Raw genomic sequence first — 18,945 nt, 5'->3', positions numbered from 1 at the left:
AGTAATTTCATTGTGAAACCTGTGCACAAACAAAATCCAGGATCTGAACCATATTGTTATTTGCAATTTAGGTTTAAAACCAAGAGCTGCTCTTCTAAAAAAGAGGCAAGTGTGACAGTGGATGACAAACTAAATAGGTTTACATGATTCATGGCTTAAAAACAATAAAGAAAAGGCAGTTCAAGGGAACTAGAGCTTGGGCAATGAAAGGAGGCCAGGGAAAAGCCGCCTGACAAGACATTCCATGTTTTAATGGAGATTTCTTTACTGTAAAAATTCACACTGCTGTCCTGCCAACGGTAAAGAGCATTCTTATGTGGAAAAACAGATTCTTCTTCATTTTGATGAGCTTGATTTAAGTAATTATTTATTGATAAGCAATTCTCAATTCTAACTGTATTCAGAGAGCCTGCACCACACATGGAATTTCCTCCATGTACACCACAGACAAGAAATATGCACACTCAATGACCACTTTAATAGGTACACCCTCTTGTTAATACTAACAGTGAATCATGTGCCTGCAGTCAGTTACACCCAAAGCATGCAAAGTGGTTTGACAGGTTCCATTACCATTGGACAAAACATCAAAATGGGCAAAACAAATAATCTAAGTGATTCTGAACATGGTATGAATTCTGGTGCCCAACCTGGTTGTTCCAGCATCTGAGAAACAGCAACATTCCTCAGATTCACATACAACTTTACAGAGAATGGTGTGATAAACTAAAATCATCCACAGTGACACTTCTGTGGGCAAAAACACCTTGTTTAAGTGGTCAGAGGACAATGGACAAACAGAGGAAAAGGAGCTGGATGCAAAAAACAGCAGCTCAGCACAACAGCGATATACAGAAAGCCATCTCTGAATTCACAACTTACCCAAAATCACTTCAATTAAAACTAAAGAAATAACCTGCAGTGGAAATGGATACATCATTGTAAAATACTTTGGATAGAAATATCAACTAATTACTAAAAGGTTAAAAAATAAAAATTGTGGCATACGGGGGCCCACAGTCACTACCTGGATTATTGATAGCATCTGAGCCACATCTAATGATGATGTTCAATGAATTTATGGTGAACAGGAGACTTTGGGCTGCAGAACTCAGACTGGTGTGGATGCAGCTGCTGCCAAAAGCTCCTGTAAGTAATGCACATGACCAGGCCACACCACCTGTGCAGAGGTCAGTATTACTGGTAGGTAGCACAGGTTGGCTTCTGGATATGAGCGATAACCAATATGTATGTTTGAGCACGGTCCCAAAAGTGTACATGATATAAAAAATGGCACCATTGTAGAAGTGTGCTATCTTTACCTGCATTTGGCGTTAACTGGTCAGTGACAGTACTTACACTAAATCGCTTCAGGAAGGGGGAAGGAAGAAAAAAAAAAAAAAAAAAAAAAAAGTGCTCTGAATAAAAGCCTCACCTTTTAAAGATATATAGATATAAATATACATGATAGCTGCCACATTTGCAGAGCATCTCATGAGTCAGGGACCCAAAGGCACACTTATCCAAGCTGGTCTTTTAAACTTTATTAGATTTTATCTTTTTTTTTTTTTTTTTGATCATTGGATCCAAAAAAGGGGACAAAAGCCTCCTTCTTAAAACAGCTGATTAAAAACATCTAGAATTTAAACAGAATTGATAAAAAGGGGAGTTTTCCTGACAAATACAGTAGTTTTTTTTTTTTTTTTTTTTTTTACACATTACTTAAACCAAAAATCATCAGCATAACTATTCTGCCTTTTATTTCTTTCACCCACATCAGCGCCAAGGATCTAATTGACCTTCTTCACAAGTGCTGAAAAAACCCAAGTTTTCCAAGCCCAGCTGTGTCCGTGTCAGTTTTTCTATTAACAGAAGGAATTTACTAGCAGTATAATCTATGCAGCTCACTGCCAACCTCTCCCTGTATCGCTGAACCGTCAGAGGACATAAAATGCAGATGAAACCCCCCAATCAAAGGGCCAGAGGAAAATGCACACCCTGATTTCTATCCCTTGCTATGGGATATGATACATATTTTAAAAGAACCATTTCCAAATGCTGTGGCTTTTGGAGGAGTGCTTAAAAGCTGCATCTACAGCCACCAGAGCAAAATCAGATGTTTCTGCTAAATCATGACCTGCTTTTCACCTCCTGCATGCGTGCCTTAGACGTTCTCGCCTCTGAGTGAGGACACATCCCCGGTGATGCCAAAGATTGATTATTAATATTGACTATTGCCCCATTATGAGCACTCAAATGATCAAGTTGTTTTCGTCTTAACTGGCACGAAAGAAGGTTCCGTTTGCGGCCATAACACAAATTCAGTAATGGTCACACACACATAAGGGAATTATATTAAAACAACTTTCCTATTACCATTTATACAACCGGGTAATATGTACTCTTTTAGTTCAGGGTAAGTATCATGATCAAGAGCACTGTAGCAGGAGGCGGGATTCAAACTGAGGTAATTTCAGTGCAATACTCTAACCGCTATGCCACTTGCTGCCCCTCCAAAGTGGCACATACTATTTCTCATATTCCAGATGATCAATTGTACTGCACAATATGAACAAAATAATGAACTTTGAACATTTAAAATATCCCCAAGTTCAATTTTGGTCTAATTAGGCAACGTAGTATAAATACGATGGATTTGGTATATGTTAAAGCCCACTTTTAAATAATTAGAAAAATTCTTAAACCTTACACTTGATGCCAAAGCAGTATTAGAAAACGTGCCAGTATATGATACTCTGAAAAGTACGGTAGACTGTAAGATGTCCAACCACTGAGCACACAACTAGTATAGAAACATTTACTACAGACGGCCCAAAATAATAAAGAAAACGTGTCTCGATTGGAATAAACACAGAAATGAAAACTTTTTTTTTTTTTATTTAATACATTAAATACACACACACACACACACACACACACACAGAAACCATTTGTCCCTAGCAGGGGTGCAGCAAACCAGAGCCTACCCAGGCAACACAGGGCGCAAGACTGGAGGGGGAGGGACACACTCCAGACAACAAGGCACCTCAAACAGGACTCGAACCCCAGACATACCAGAGAGCAGGACATGGCTAAGGCTGCTACACCACCACACCCTCATTAAAATAATACGTGTACATGGTTATTTTTACTTATCACGAGCCAAATCCTGTGCATTTGGAGGTTTTTTATATATAAAAATCAGGATGTTTTATGTTCCCCGCTCCTTAGAGCTTTTTCTCAGCAGAACAAGGCAGACATTGCTTTGACTGTGTGGTCCGAGTGACAGCTGTCACTGCGCATTATGGTTATCTGCACTGAGTCACCAGGAAATTGATGAGCAGCACATACACGACCTGATCACCTGTCTCATAGCATTTGCTTTAGAAAGGTCCTTGTCAACATGTTTGTCTTTTTCTCCTGCTATGCCAGCAGCAAAAACAAATACCCAACACAACATAAAATGACAAATGGGGAACAAATTAAACCCTTGTACTGTGCCTGACACACCTTTCTATTTTTGTCATTTCTGCCCCATTATAAGTAATTATAAAGTAATTACTAAACATAGATGGTCTCCTATTAATACACCTTTTATCCAACTTCATTACTGTTCACTATCATAAGTTTTACACCTCTTTTCAGAGATCGTGGTCTGTAGAGCTCATCTACCTGAAATGATACTGCTCTCTCTCTCTCTTTCTATGTGGTTCAAGTGAGTGAATCAGAGAGAGAGAAAAGAACAAAAAACTGTTGAATGTAGCCCTTTGACACTGCTTTTTATTATAGTGTCACACGTTCATTTCCTAATACCACCCAGATTTTAGCAGATACACCACAGATGTACAAAATATGATTAAAACATGTAAAATTCAGTGAAACTGCTGATCATTAATGTTACATGTTCAGATGCCTGGTGCGGTGGATATTATGAAGTCTCAGGACAGTCAGATGTAAAGAATCACATTTATGATGACTTAAATTCTAATTAGGTCATATCTGACCGAAACACAACTGGAGGATTAATGAAGAAAAACACCCACATCTTGGCAACCGGAGAGCCATTCTCTGTCTCTCCTAACCAAATAATCTGTCCTCCTTTGAATGGCATGCTGTCTCTAACACTGCCCCAATCACTCTTGTTGTGGTTGTTCTTTATCACTCTCCTAACCCTTTCGACTGCTTCTTGGATGACCTTGACATCTTGTTGAGCTCTCTCCCAAGGGACAACACTTTGTTGATTCTCCTGGGTGACTTCAACCTGCATGTTGACGACATTCATGCAAGCGACCTTCTGTTGCTCCTACAGTCCTTCGATCTCTCCCTGTCCCAATCCCCTAGTACTCACAAAGCTGGTAATTGTCTTGATCTTGGATTTTCCCGCAACTGTGGCTGTTCCATTCTCTCTGTCACTCTGCTGCATGTCTCGGATCCCTTCTTCATTTCCTTTCAACCCTGCCTCACCACTAATTCCTCGTCTTTTTCTGCACCCATTGTCACCTTCTGCTGCAACTTAAAATCTCTCACCTTCCTGCTTTGCCTCTGCCACGCTGTCCGCTCTCCCTTCTGCCGCACAATTCTTGGATCTATCAACAGACGATGCCACTAACATTTTCCTCTCTGTCCTATTTTCCACCCTTGACTCTCTCTGTCCACTATCTTCCAGACCAGCATGCCCCAGCTCCCATGGCTGACTGATATGTTATGTGCTAACAGGACCAAACTCCAGGCTATGTATGATAAATGGCGAAAATCCAAGACTTTCTCAGCCCTGGATGCCTAGAAATTACTTTTAGCTACTTTTCATTCGACTGTCTCTTCAGCTAAAACTACCTTCTACCACAACAAAATACAGTATGCAACTAAAGAACCACACAGACTCTTTGCCACCTTCTCATCCCTTCTGTGTTCTCCACTGCCTCCTCCCCCTTCTTCTCTCATTGCTGATGACTTTGTTTTGTTTAGTTTTTCAGAGAGAAAGTTAAAGCAATCTGACAAATTCTCAGGATCACCCTACCCGGTTCGCGCTGGACCTCCCTGTGAAGCTATGCTCTCCAAATTCAAGCTGCTCTCCGAATCTGAAATCTCCAACCTCCTGATATCACACAGAGCCACCACCTGCTTGCCTGAGCCGATCCCATTGTCACTCCTACAGAACATTTCCACGCAACGCTCCACCTTTATCTGTATATCAGAAACTCCTTGCTCTCCTCTGGCTGTTTCCCAGCTGCCTTCAAAACTGCTCTCATTTCACCTCTGTTAAAGAAACCCTCCCTGGATCCCAATTCGGTCCAAAACTAAAGACCAGTCTCCCTCCTCTCCTTCCTTTCTAAAACTATAAAGAGGGTGGCCTGTGATCAACTACCTGATTTCCTCACCTGGAACCATCTCCTCGATGGATATCAGTCTGGTTTTGAAGTTGGTCACTCCACTGAGACAGCGCTTCTGGCGGTGTCTGATGCTATCCAATCAGCTAGAGCCTCCTCTCTCTCCTCGGTCTTCATGATTTTCACTCTGTCTGCAGCATTAGACAATGTCAACCACCAGTTTCTACTCTGTTCTCTTAGTCAGGTTGCGATAAAAGGAGCGGCACTAAGATGGTTTGAGTCTTAATTATTTGACAGATCCCACAAGTGGTCTGGCGAAGCTCTCATCCTTCTCTTCCTCTCTCAATTGGTGTCCCGCAGGGCTTAGTACTAGGTCCTCTTCTCTTCTCAATCTACACCTTCTCCCTCGGCCTGGTTATAGGGAGGTCCTGGAGATGCATCCTGTATAATATACACAGGATCCGTCCTTACCTCACAACTGACTCTGCCCAACTACTTGTCCAGGCCATGGTGACATCCCGTCTGGACTACTGCAACTCTCTCCTGTGTGGCCTTCCACTACTGCCATCAAATCTCTGCAGCTGATATAGAATGCTGTTGCACGAGTTGTGTTTGACTTTCCAAAGCATTCCCATGTATCTCCTCTACTCATTTCTCTGCACCGGCTACCTATAGCTGCCCAGATCAAATTCAAGACTCCGGTTATTGCCGACAAATGCATCAATATAACTGCTCCCAGCTATTTACAAGACTTGATCAACCGCTACACCCCAGCCAGACCCCTTTGCTCATCTACTTCTGCTCGCTTGGTGGTCCCGTGCACGAAAAGTAAAGCACAGAGGTTCTCGGTTCTGGTTCCGTTGTGGTGGAATGGCCTTCCCCTCTCACTCAGAACTATTGCAACTCTGTCTACATTCAAGAAGGGTCTGAAAACTCACATTTTCTAGACTCACTTCACCCAAGATCTCGCCAGCTCATGTATGATGTAAATGTTTGTGCACCATAACTTTATGATCATCCCCAGATAAGCATTTATACAGCTGCTACTCCTGTACTGTATGTAAATGTTTGTGCACCTTTAAAAAATAAAGGAAAATTAAAATCTGTAGGAAGGTTATCAGGATTCATCTATCCTGCGTTTTGTGCACCTACTCGAGCGATGAACATCGGTGCATCAAGTGGAAAGTAAACTAATTTTACTTAAGAATCACATGTCTGCAACTATGTCTCTTTCCCCTAATGTAATGCACAAATTCATATTTTCGCTTAGATGTATGTCACTTTGGAGACAAGCGTCTGCAAAATGAATAAATGCAATGTAAATGTAATAATGAAGAGTCTGCAACGGCCATCAGGAGTTACTGCTGCTGTAGGCATTCCACTGAGGAACAAGGTCACTTGGTTGGGCTGCACGAGGGCAGGTGTGGAGTAGGGATCCTCCGTGACAGTCAGCCCATGAGACCTAAACCCTTCTGACACTGTTTGTTAGCTATTTCCAGGAGGAGGAGAACGCTCTGATTCCAACCATCACTTGCTTGAACTTCTACTGCTGTCCTTAATCCCACAGTGCCTTCATACACATGCAAAACCAAAAACATTTCACAAGCAATGGGGCTGATCATTCCCAAAAGCCTTCTTTGTACAGCCAAAAGCGATTGTTTCCCCATACGCCTGATAAACGGTTTTCATAGTTATCTGTGATCAGAAGACATCTGTATAAACACTTGGCCAGAGTACAACTGCAACAACAACCACAACCTGACTGTTAGATGACCAATGACTTTGTCACTGTGACCTAAACAAAACAAAAGGCACTTTTAAAACTAAGTTGCAATGAATAAAAGCCAAATAGCTTGTAAGTAGATGTACTTATGAGGAAAAGTGCTGTTTAAAAAAAAAAGTCAGAAGTACAATAAAAATTTTAAAAATTTAAACTAATATACCACTTCCATTGACCCATTATCAATCACCTCTTGCCCAATAAGGGGTCAAGGTGTCCACATCCACTCCCTGAAACAAGGTGATGGACAGGACACACCCCCTGACATGAAGCCACTACATCCAGCATAGCACTTTTTGTGTTATTACATTTTATTATTCTCAAAAGTAGACCAAAATTAAAATTAATTTCAAATTAATTAATGTTGTCAACATCCAAAGTAACTGGGGAATAACGTTACCTGGATGCTGTATAGGGTGTACAGCTTCAAAAGTAATAACCAGCAACTGATCAAATTAAAGCTGAGAAGTTATACTGCCCTGGTCTGATTGTGACAACAGTGGAAGACTACGCACTGAGTGGTCATGATGTTTATCAATTTTTTGCTCGAAAATGCCAGTGCCACTCATGGAAGGCTGGAGTAACATGATTTGACCAAATCTATTTCCACTGAAAACTGGAGTACAGGTACTTACATAAGAATTCCAGGCTTTTCACGCATAATAGTGCCAGAGAAACATAAAAACAGCTATGAAAAAAAGTTAAAACTATGAAACCTACAATGTTGCACATTTACACGTATTTATTTAGCTGACACTTTTCCCTCAAAGTGACTTACAGTGATCTACCCATCTACACAGCTGGGTACATTTTTGCTGTCTCAATTCAGGGTACCCTCCTCAAGGGAACTACAGTGGTACAGTGGCAAGTTTTATCAGTGCAATGCTCTAAATGCAATTCCTTCTGCATATTCCGTAACACAAAATGTGTTTTCCTATAAGGCAGTGTTTTCCAAAACCCACGGTCATAACCCAAATGAAGGGGATAGGGGAGGACAGCCCAAAAAAAAAATTAAATTTTAAAAGGGGACTACCTCACAAGCATATCAGGAAGTGTTATTGAAACAGCAATTCAAGTAGTATAGCTGTGGAGAATACAGCATCCACAAACACTTAACATAAAGACATGGTGGCTCAAAAAAGTAGCATTGCTGTCTCAAAGTGGCAGGGTGGGGCGAGAAGATGTGGGTTTGATCCCTGATCCCTGCTCAATCTATATGGAGTTTGCATGTTATCCTCATGTCTACGTGGGTTTCCTCCGAGGGCTTCCATTTCCTGCCACAGTCCAAAGCCATGCTTTTCGTGTAGATTGGTGACTAAGTCACCCGTAGTGTGTGAGTGACAGAGAGAGAGTGTGTTTCCCTAATGTATGGATGAGTGACTCATTGTAAGTAGTGTATCTAGCAGTGTAAGACCTTAGTGAATAAGGTGTGTGGGCTGATAATACTACATAGTGTTCATTGGAAGTCACTTTGACATTTTTTAAGCATTTGCTATATGATGTATATAAATGTAAACAATGTCAGTGTTCTCACATCAAATACTAGAGCATCAAGCAGGCCAGCAAGGAGCCTGTTGTTAAACAGTGCTCTTAGTTTTTTATAAACAGTATCACAGATAGAGCTGTAATTTACAAACTTAGAGGAGCTCACATACAAAATTAAGCTGTACCATAGTAGCACATCAGAATATCGTGTTGCATAATAGTTTAATTTTTCTGTAAGTTTTTCCATTTTCTCTAAAAACTTGAGAATTCTTGTGTTGATTACATGAATGCGCATGAATAAAATTTCTACCCTAATTTAGTCTCTGTTAATTTCCCTCTTGATTCTTTTAATACCTTATCATACTAATGTTTTGATCATTACTTCCCGAGACTTTAAGAGTTTAGAGGGTGTTGGAAATATTTGGGTATGTCCATAAAATCCAAGAACACATAATATTTTTCCCTACTAAAAATAATGGTCAGTTTACAGACTCTTGGTACACAGACAGTTTTCAGGATTGAATTAGGCCCACATAACAGAGGACACCTGTATTTCTTTTCATTTATGAGGAGCAAATTTGGATTTGGTATGAATTCAGATGTTCTTCCAACAGCTGGAGAGAGTCAATGTATGACTCACCTATGCATACGTTTTGTTTGTAAGCATGCGTTAAGTGTATAGTAGGTAACAGCTATGAAAAAAAGTTGAACAAGCTCAAGTACAGACATTATTATTATTATTGGAATTCAGTCATATTTTAACATAAATGGGTGTCTTCCAAGCAGCACTGTCATTAAAAGGCACAAATTGTATAACTTACACGTGATGTAGTAGTTGATGTTCCTTTTGAACTCGAGACCCATGTAGTTCGGACTGAACTCCTGAAACTTGATGGTGAACTTGATATCCTTCTCAGGCTTGTTGCAGTTCACAAGCACGTTGGGGTCCATGACCGTGCTGCAGAAGTCTGCCTGCACCTTCTTCACTAGGTACAGTTTGTAGTACTCGTAAGGCCTCCCAGCCTCTGCCCTGGGGCAGATAATGTCCAGCTTGTCTCCAATCTCAGGATAAATCACCAGGCCTTTCCCAGGCTGAAACCTGGACCACAAGAAGAGGGGATTTAAAAAAAGACATCAAACTATTGAAACTACTGGTAAAGTGCCAAGCTTCAGTTCAGACCTCACACCAAGAAAAATATGTAATTTTTTTTTGTATTGATTAGCAAAGCAGCACTGGGTCACAACAGCAGAAACAGACACTGAATATAGCCACACACATAAAAAAAGGGCAAAATGATCCAGAAATTCTAAACATTGCAGAACAAATGTTAATTTTTCTAGTGGAAGAAAAATATGGCGGCCATCCACATGCTGTATTTTATAGAGAGTTCAGATGCAGATCAGAACAAGTAGCAAGTGTAACCACACCACAATCCATATAGCAGAAGGGGGGGTAATCAAACAAATCTAACAAAATATTCAACTTCGCAGGATTTTTGAATGGTTCAGTGAACACAGGTCCTTAGTTTATTTTAATAATTGCATTAGACTGACACTTCAAAGGTGCATGCTTTCATGAATGTGCTCTAATCCTGTTAGACTCTATTAGGATTTCTCATAATAAAATTTGTTAAGTGTCTGTATACATTACACCCCCCCCTCCCGTTTCTGTAAATTCAGTTTTGAATCACTTCCAGTCTTTCTAAGGCACTTCTCCAGTGGGGTCTGCCAGTACAAACATCTACAGGATATACTTTTTTTTACAATAGCTGAATGATGATGAATGAAAGACATGCTTTAGCCACTACCTTATCTTAAGTTTTAATCTGCAGCATTTTTAAATGCAAGTCCTTAATTTTTACATCATAAACATCTTTTAACAATAGGGTAAGCAAATCAAGCTAAGATAGGTACAGTGGTTGGCACAGCAAGTAGCGCTGCTGTCTCACAGCGCCTGGGTGGTGCGAGAGGTGGGTTCAACCCCGCTCAGTCTGTGTGGAGTTTGCATGTTCTCCCTGTGTCTGTGTGGGTTTACTCCAGGTGCTCCGGTTTCCTTCCACAGTGCAAAGACACACTGTTAAGGTTCACTCAGTAGGTGAGTGATAGAGTGTGTTCCACTGAAGTAATGATGAGTGAACCAGTTTAAGTAGTGTACAGTACTAGCAGAGTCAGTCACCTTGGTAATTAAGGTGTGGGCTGATAACACTACAAAGAGTTAACTGGAAGTTGCTTTGGAGAAATGCATCTGTTAAATGAACAAAGTTAAATTACAACTGTTACTTTAAATAATAGTAATATGAAATAATTCTACCAGTACTGGTTAACTTACCCACTTTATTATTCCTCTTCAATGTTTCCGTTTCTTTTCTCTACAGGGCAAGGTACACAAGTACAGTGCATTTCAATTTTTACTTCTATTTTTAATTGCTTTCTTTTTAGGGCTTTATACATTTGTATGATAAAATGTGAATGTTTCATATGAAATATAAAATTATATTTCATGTTTACAGCATAAATGCATAGCGATAAACTATGTGACCATAATTTGATAGTGTGCAACTTTTTGTGAACAGGGGGGCACATGGGAATTCTGTAGACATTACACATGCAATTAATTATTGATCAAACAACTCTTATATGGACTGCTGTTTGTGTGTGTGTGTGTGTGTGTGTGTGTGGAAATGACTCCTGGAAACTCTTATGATTATTATAGATCAGTGAGGAACTGTGGCAGTTCAAATAAAAAAAAAAAAATTAAACAATGATTTGTTATTTACTTTTCCAGTTCATGTGAAGTATGCTGCCTATGTTGTTCAACTATTCCAATCCCCTTGATCTTCTTATAAACCTCATACACACCATTATAAAGACCGGGCATCTAATCTTCTCCTCACTTTTGAGAGCAGCTTGGCCCCACTATAAAGAGAGGCTGCATAGTCAGACAAAAGACCCTCATTAGTGTTTATGTCTTTAATTAAGTGATTATGCAGATATATCCATCAATGGCCACATTGTTTCTTGCAGATGACTAGTAATTACAGAAAATGGATCATTTTAAAAATACAGGACTTCATTGTGTAAGCAGAAATACACAATGATTTCTCTTTCCCCCGACACATGCATTAACACACAAGCACATAAAGCATATTCACACACAGATACAGGAATCATATCTCCTTTTTTTGCCAAATTTTATACTCTGTTGTAATCCACTACCGCTTATGGAAACAATGCCATGCATTAATTGATGAATTTGTTCTCCATTCATCCAGAGGTAGCTGCTATAGTGTACACAGCTTTCCAAATATCAGTGACTGTGAGTTAAAACGATTAACTGTCACATACAGTTACACATATATAGGAAGATACTGGGAAAATGTTATCATAAATACATACTTTTACTGGTCCTAACATTGCAAAAAGCAGAGCCTCATTACCCAATGTTTTGGTGAAATACCATGGAAAATATGGCTTTTTTTTAAAAAAAACACTTTCTAAAAGCAATAATGGAGCCATCCTTACAGGTCTGATATTCTTACCACACCCTGAAATACAGCAATTAATTTACAGTATACCAACACTATTGTTCTTCTCTCTTGACACAAACGTATTTGACTTTGACACACCTCAAAGCTTTTCCTCTGCTACTGATGAATGACGCACTTAAGCTGTGTCAAACTAGAGCTCATATTTTTATCCATATATAATTGCTATGTTACTCCCATGTCCTTTCCCGCATTAGTTGTAGCCTTATGTGATTTCCTCCAGGATTAATCAAGTATCCACCCATCATGTATCCATCTCAATCTACCCATAAATCCATCCAGAGCAGGAGCATTACGGTTGATAGGAATCTTAAGTACAGAAACAATATATACAGTGGGTTCCCAACTTATGTCTTCGGGGTTTTTAAAAAAACTTTTCATATCCCAAATATTGAGAAGCATTTAGTATTTTCTCTAGTAGAAAATAGAGAACTAGTGTGAAAATTTATTTGTAACCCAAGGCTTTACCTAGTGCAACCACAGATAGCAATCATGCATAGTTAAGAGATGCCTTAAGTTTGTCAGCATTGTACAGTTCTTTATCATTTTCTCTTATTTAAAAGACATCATAAAAACCACTCCCAGGAGACTCATGGGCCTATGCACAAGGCATCCCAGCTCACCAGAAGGAGGGGCCATCTGTTAGCCTGGTCTCCTTGACCTTCTCAGTGGGAGAGAGACAGAGCTTACTCTGAATAACCCCACTGCTTCAACACACACTTTTCTCCAAAAGCCATTTATATGTCCGGAGTTCGCAAAAGTGTATTTTACAACAAAGATTTCTATACACAGACATGCAATTGTCTCAGCAGATTCAGTTTGTCCAACATCACTGTTTTTGCCACATAATAATGTAACAGTTCTTTCAGAAAACTGCCTTCTGGCCTTACGCCCTGTGTTGCCGGGTAGGCTCCGGTTCCCCGCAACCCCCGTATGGGACAAGCGGTTCCGAAAATGTGTGTGGGCTGAAATTAAAAATCTCTTTTGGTATCTCCATATGAACCATATTTCTTTGATGTGCAGTGGTTGGCGGAGGAGGTTTTTAATAAAAAAAAAAAAAAAAGTAGACTGACTGATGGAAAGCCTGAGGGGCCCAATCACAGCCCCACTGAGCTCAAAACCCACAATTATATTTTTTTTCTCAAATCGCAGAACTGTCATCTAGAGAAATTGTATTACGGTATTAACAGTACTCGTCTTCGTTACTGCCACTACCTTCGAACATAAGCTAAAACAGTGGAACAGGTGATCCCCAACTTACGATGGGGTTATGTTCTGCAAAACCCATCATAAGTTGAAAATGCATTTAATACACCTAACCTACTGAACATCATAGCTTAACATACATACGATGGCCATTACGAGCTTGCCGCCTTCATGCTGGTCAATTACTTTGAGTTTCTCCTCAAGAGTAATTGCCCTCCTCTTCTTCTTCCCACCAGCAGCAGGAGACACAGATGGACATTTCTGTGACATTATGGATGCACAAAATACAACCGCATGGCAGACTGGTAGATGTGGATTGCTGCCACTGCCCAGCATCACAAGAGAGTATCGATATGTTTTCGTGGTGGGGGACGGGAAAGTGGACGGTTGATTGGCGAATTAACAGAGGCGAGGATCCAAAATTGTGGTTGAGGGACAAAGCGGGCGGTCGTTATCAAAGAGATGGGGAATGGGACTGGGGGACGATAAGGAACAGGAGCTGGAAAAGCAAAGCGAAGTAGGTTTGAGAGCACAGAGGGGACGGTTGTGTCGAGTGAGATTCCACAACTGGGAAGAGGCTGAGAAGTGCCTTTTACAGCCACATGCTCTCAGAGACAGAGAGAGCTTGCGTGGTGTTTCGCCTTTTTCTGATCGATTTATTATTTCAACTTGAGTTTCAATCGTGATTGTTTCCCTTATGTTTTTTGATGCGTCACCATCACTTGCATCACATTTACACTTTGGTGGCATGGTTAAGAGGAGAAAAACAAAAAAGCCAAATACAGTAACACACGAGACACTTAACAGCAACGTGGTCCGACTGAAAAGAAGGAAGTCTTTGTCCTACTTTGGACTCATGAGCCGACGAACTGCTGTAGACACACAATGCTTTGATGCACGCCGCAAAGTAGCAGCTTTGTTATTACGAACCATTCTATACAGTAACTTGAGTTTTTAATATAATAGCCTTAATTATGAAGTTTTCATTTGATTGTTACTTAATGGTGACAGAAAAAATTAACTTCCGATCAGTAAGGGGGTGGTTAGTAACAACAGGCTGTACATAAATCGTATGTTCGCAATCCGGGGACTGCCTGTACTGTGCAGAGGGACATGCAGACCGCAATTCATGAGTTGATGATGGAAATAGTTTTACAAACTTTAAATTTGTTGCAGCTTCATTTGATGTTAACATACTGTACGTTGACCAATGCCCTAGATTGTATTTTTCCACTGCCGTGATTATATTAGGATCCTCCTGTTTTTCCTCAGATGCATCTCAGTTAAACACAAATCTTGGTATTTAACATAAAATGCAAAATACTGTTTTAAAAAAAAAAAAAAAAAACATTTTTCCCTAAGGATAAAAAAAGAAATGCAAACAACGATTGTACAGCACAGTAGTTACTTTTGCCAGCAACTTCAATATCAGTAAATGCCACAGGCTTAAGAGGATTGCATTTACCTCCATTGTTTAGGGTTAAGGGGCCCATTAAACTCCAAGAGACAGGAACAATCAAAAAGTTTTTTGTTTCCACCTTCTCACTTACGAGGGCCCCCACAGCAGCCGAGCTTTCACTCAACGCTTTGTTTTCACTCGGAGGCCCATTCAGGCCACATTCTTCCTCTAAATGGATTTACAAGATGCACCAGAGTGAAACATAAACAAGTTACCATGACAACAGTAGGTTCTGTGGTTGATCCTCCACCCACCCCTCTCATTTTCTCTCAGTTGCACACTCACACTTACAATGAAATAGCTCTGAGTGTACTGTGATTAGCCACACCTTCGCACACATTCTTCTCCAGTTGAGTAACCGTAAACGTCTGTGTCAGTCAATGTTTTTTCCCTCCCCAGTAAAATTAACACTACCATTCACTCACTGACACTTTTCTTCAAAGCAACTTTCAACGTTAAGCATCTTACCACTGTCTGTCCATTTATACAGCTGGATAATTTTTAACGGGAGCAATTTTAGGGTAAGTGCCCTGCTCAAAGGTACTACAGTTTAAAGTGCAAATCGAAACTGCGACCTTTGGGTCCAAAAGCAGCAGTTCGAACGACGACAGTACCAGCTGTCCCACCAATTACAATCATTAAAGTTTTATTCTGCCATCAGTTCATGTCACTGATTATACATAAATGATAACTGTTTTGAGCACTCAAATGTCTCTAAAGAAAGTAATAGGTGTGTCAATGTTCATTTTAAAACGCGCACTTAATTATGTCAATGCATAATAAACAACCCCAACACAATCTGCTTGAATGCTCTCGTCTGAATAATTCAGGCAGGGTACTTTGACAGATTATGCAATCGCTGTATAAATTCCATTAAACTGCTTCATCTGATGGATGCAGCACGCCTTCCTAAGCACAGTGATTATGGCTGAAACTGTGATGCGTAATCAAATCTCCACAATTTATTCAAGAACCAGCGTTGTATTGCAAATCCAGAGAACAGCAAAACTAGTACAACCCTTCCCATACTTTGATAAATAATTATAGTAAAAGCCTGTACATAAGTTTTACTGATCCCAAACTCCCCATATATCTGTCCATCACATACGTTGTATTTTCATTACTTCTCACATTTGGGATAAAGTATAACTATAACTACATTATGTTCATTCATCCATCCTGTCTACCCATCTATCAAATTCATTGTATTGTTAAATTTAATCCCAAATCTGACTGACTGTTTACTCATCTGTCTACGCTCCCTATTTATCCATCAACTTTTCATCATATCTTGTTTTAAGGAATTGATTGGGTTGGTTAACCAGCCAAGTCTTAGTAAAGTGTTGTAGAAGACTAGTTTTAAAAAAAAAAAAAAAAAAAAGTCTGCTATAAATGTGACCTCACTAGCACAAAGGCAATAGGGCAGCAAATAGCCATCACCTCCTTCTTAAAACTGTGCTCTGGCAACCAATAAATAGTGTGAATAACCTGCTTCTATAACCTGTTGCTATACCAATTAAATGTAATTTGTACATATACACACACGTTTGTAAATTTTGCAAAAATGTTAATTACACACATCAGCAGAACACATCAATGATACAACCAACGAGATCAGTGACAGATTCATTCAGTCTTCTTCCACTGAACCACTGAATTAGTGTTGGTTTCAAAGTACAATTTATTTGTTAAATCACATTTAGTTGTCGAAATAAAACTAAAATAACGAGTCAAATATCCATTCCTTTCCTAGCTGATGCTCCTAAGGAAGAAGTACAAAAATTGGAGCATTGATAAGCTAGTGTATCAAAACCTAGAACCTACACTTGACAGCATTAATGTCTTCATCGAGGCTGGAATCATAATTATTTAAATTGCATAAGTGACCTGAAAAAAAGCCACCTTTTGTTACATCATTACCGCAATTAAAACGCATGCCCTGGGAGTTGCTGCTGATTTACTTCACTGTGAATCATTACTACAACCGCATCTCCCACCACAGGCGTATTCAGGCAGGAATATACATGTGCAGGCCCACCCATCAGAATGCCCACCTTTCTTTGCAAAGCTGAACATAAGACTGGAAGAAACCCAAATGCCAGCAATTACACTGTGTGTAGTTCTATTCATGTGTTTAGTCAATGCAAATGAGGTTGATTCACACTTTTTCACAAAGCAAAAGAAAATTCTCATAAGCACCCCCACGTCCCAACACTTCACAACACCTCTGCTTTCATATTCCAAGACAGAATTTCAGCACATGATTTGGTACCCCTGCCCCCACCCCCAAAATCACAGTGCTGGAAGGGGGAGACAACAGAGCAACATGGAGTGGCTATCTGGTCCTTTCAGCTACGTCTATTCAAAGGGCACTCAAAGAGCTTCATGCTGCCCAGACACCACAGTTAAGGGCACACTAAGAGTCTGCATGTGAGCTAACAAATACTGCATGACCAGCAGAGAGACAAAACCAAATAAATAAAAATAATGCAGATATATTTGCAGTGTTACTTCATTTAGCAGATGCTTTTTTACATTTACATTTATTTATTTAGCAGATGCTTTTCTCCAAAGCGACTTCCAATGAACACTATATATATAGTGTTACTAGCCCACACACCCTATTCACCAAGGTGACTTATGCTGTTAGATACAGTACTTACATTGGGCCACTCATCCATACATCAGTGAAACACGCTCTCTGTCACTCTCACACTGTGGGTGACAGAGTAATCAATACACCTGTCCCATGTGTCTTTAGATTATGGGAAGAAACCAGAGCACCAAGAGGAAACTCACACAGACACAAGGAGAACATGCAAACACAGAGACTGAGTGGAAATCAAACCCGTGTTCTCTCGTACCACTCAAGTGTTGGGAGACAGAAGCACTGCTTGCTGTGCCACCATGTAGCTGGTACGCTTTTCATTCAACAAAATAAACTGCCCTTAAAAACAATTAACTGGATATTACATGCTTGTTCTTTAGGACATTATATACTTCTATATTTCACATTCAAAACTTTTATTCTAGAAGTTCTTAATAATGTTAACAGATGTCTTTAGAGTACAATACTTAACAAATGTCTTGACAAATTAATTACCTGACAGATTACTACAACATTCTGATGTATACCCTGCTATGGGGATTGATTTGCAGGATTTACAAACCCCATTTCCAGAAAAGTTGGGACACTTTCTAAAAATGCAACAAAAACTAAAAACTAATCTGTGCATTCACTTGAACCTTTATTTAACAGACAAAGGGACAAAGAAAAGATTTTCAGTGTTTTCACTGATGAACATACTTCTATTTGTTAAATATGAACAAAGTTCGAAATTGATACCTGCAACACACTCAGAAAAAGTTGGGACAGAGGCATGTTTACCACTGGGTCACATCACCTTTTCCTTTAATTACATTTTGTAATTGTTTGGAAACTGAAGAAATCAATTGTTGCAGTTTTCCAAGTGGAATTTTTGCCCATTCTTGCTGTATGCAAGACTTGAGCTGCTCAACAGTCCGTGGTCACCATTGTCTGATTCTCCTCTTCAGTGATGCGCCATACATTTTCAATAGGAGACAGATCGTCAAGCAAACGCACTCTATGCCTCCGAAGCCACACTGTTGTAACTCGTGCAGAATGAGGCCTGGCATTGTCCTGCTGAAATAGACATGGAGTTCCTGGGAAAAGATGTCATCTTGACGGCAGCATATGTCTCTCCAAAATTCCAACATAAGCCTCCGCATCAATGGTATCTTCACATACTATATGCAGATCACCCATGCCATGGGCACTGATGCATCCCCATACCATCACAGAGGCTGGTTTTTGCACTTTTTGTTGGTAACAGTCTGGATGGTCGTCTTCATTTTTGGCACATAGAATCCGATGTCCCTTTTTCCCCAAAAACATGCCGAAATGTAGACTCGTCTGACCACAGAACACGTTTTCACAGTCTTTCGGTCCATCTCAGATGACTTCGGGTCCAAAAAACTCGGCGGCATTTCTGCGTAAAATTAATAAATGGCTTCTTCTTTGCATAATACAATTTCAAGTTGCATTTAATAATGCAGCAGCGGACTGTGTTGAGTGACAATGATTTTTCATAGTATTCCCGAGCCCATGTGGTTATGTCCATC

At 39.9% G+C, this 18,945-nt stretch overlaps 1 protein-coding gene across 2 annotated transcripts in view; it reads right to left on the bottom strand.

The window, feature by feature from the left end:
- LOC108932138 (ephrin-B1-like) overlaps positions 1–18,945 on the bottom strand; it is a 68,697-nt gene that overhangs the window by 23,553 nt on the left and 26,199 nt on the right. For both annotated transcript variants that reach the window (XM_018748473.1, XM_018748396.1), the window contains exon 2: positions 9,414–9,691. In XM_018748473.1, the coding sequence (XP_018603989.1) occupies positions 9,414–9,691 (278 nt within the window). The remainder of the gene's footprint in view (positions 1–9,413; positions 9,692–18,945) is intronic.

Source organism: Scleropages formosus, chromosome 13 (assembly GCF_900964775.1).
Source record: "Scleropages formosus chromosome 13, fSclFor1.1, whole genome shotgun sequence".
Taxonomy (NCBI): Eukaryota; Metazoa; Chordata; class Actinopteri; order Osteoglossiformes; family Osteoglossidae; genus Scleropages; species Scleropages formosus.
This window is presented reverse-complemented; position numbering and strand designations above follow the sequence as displayed.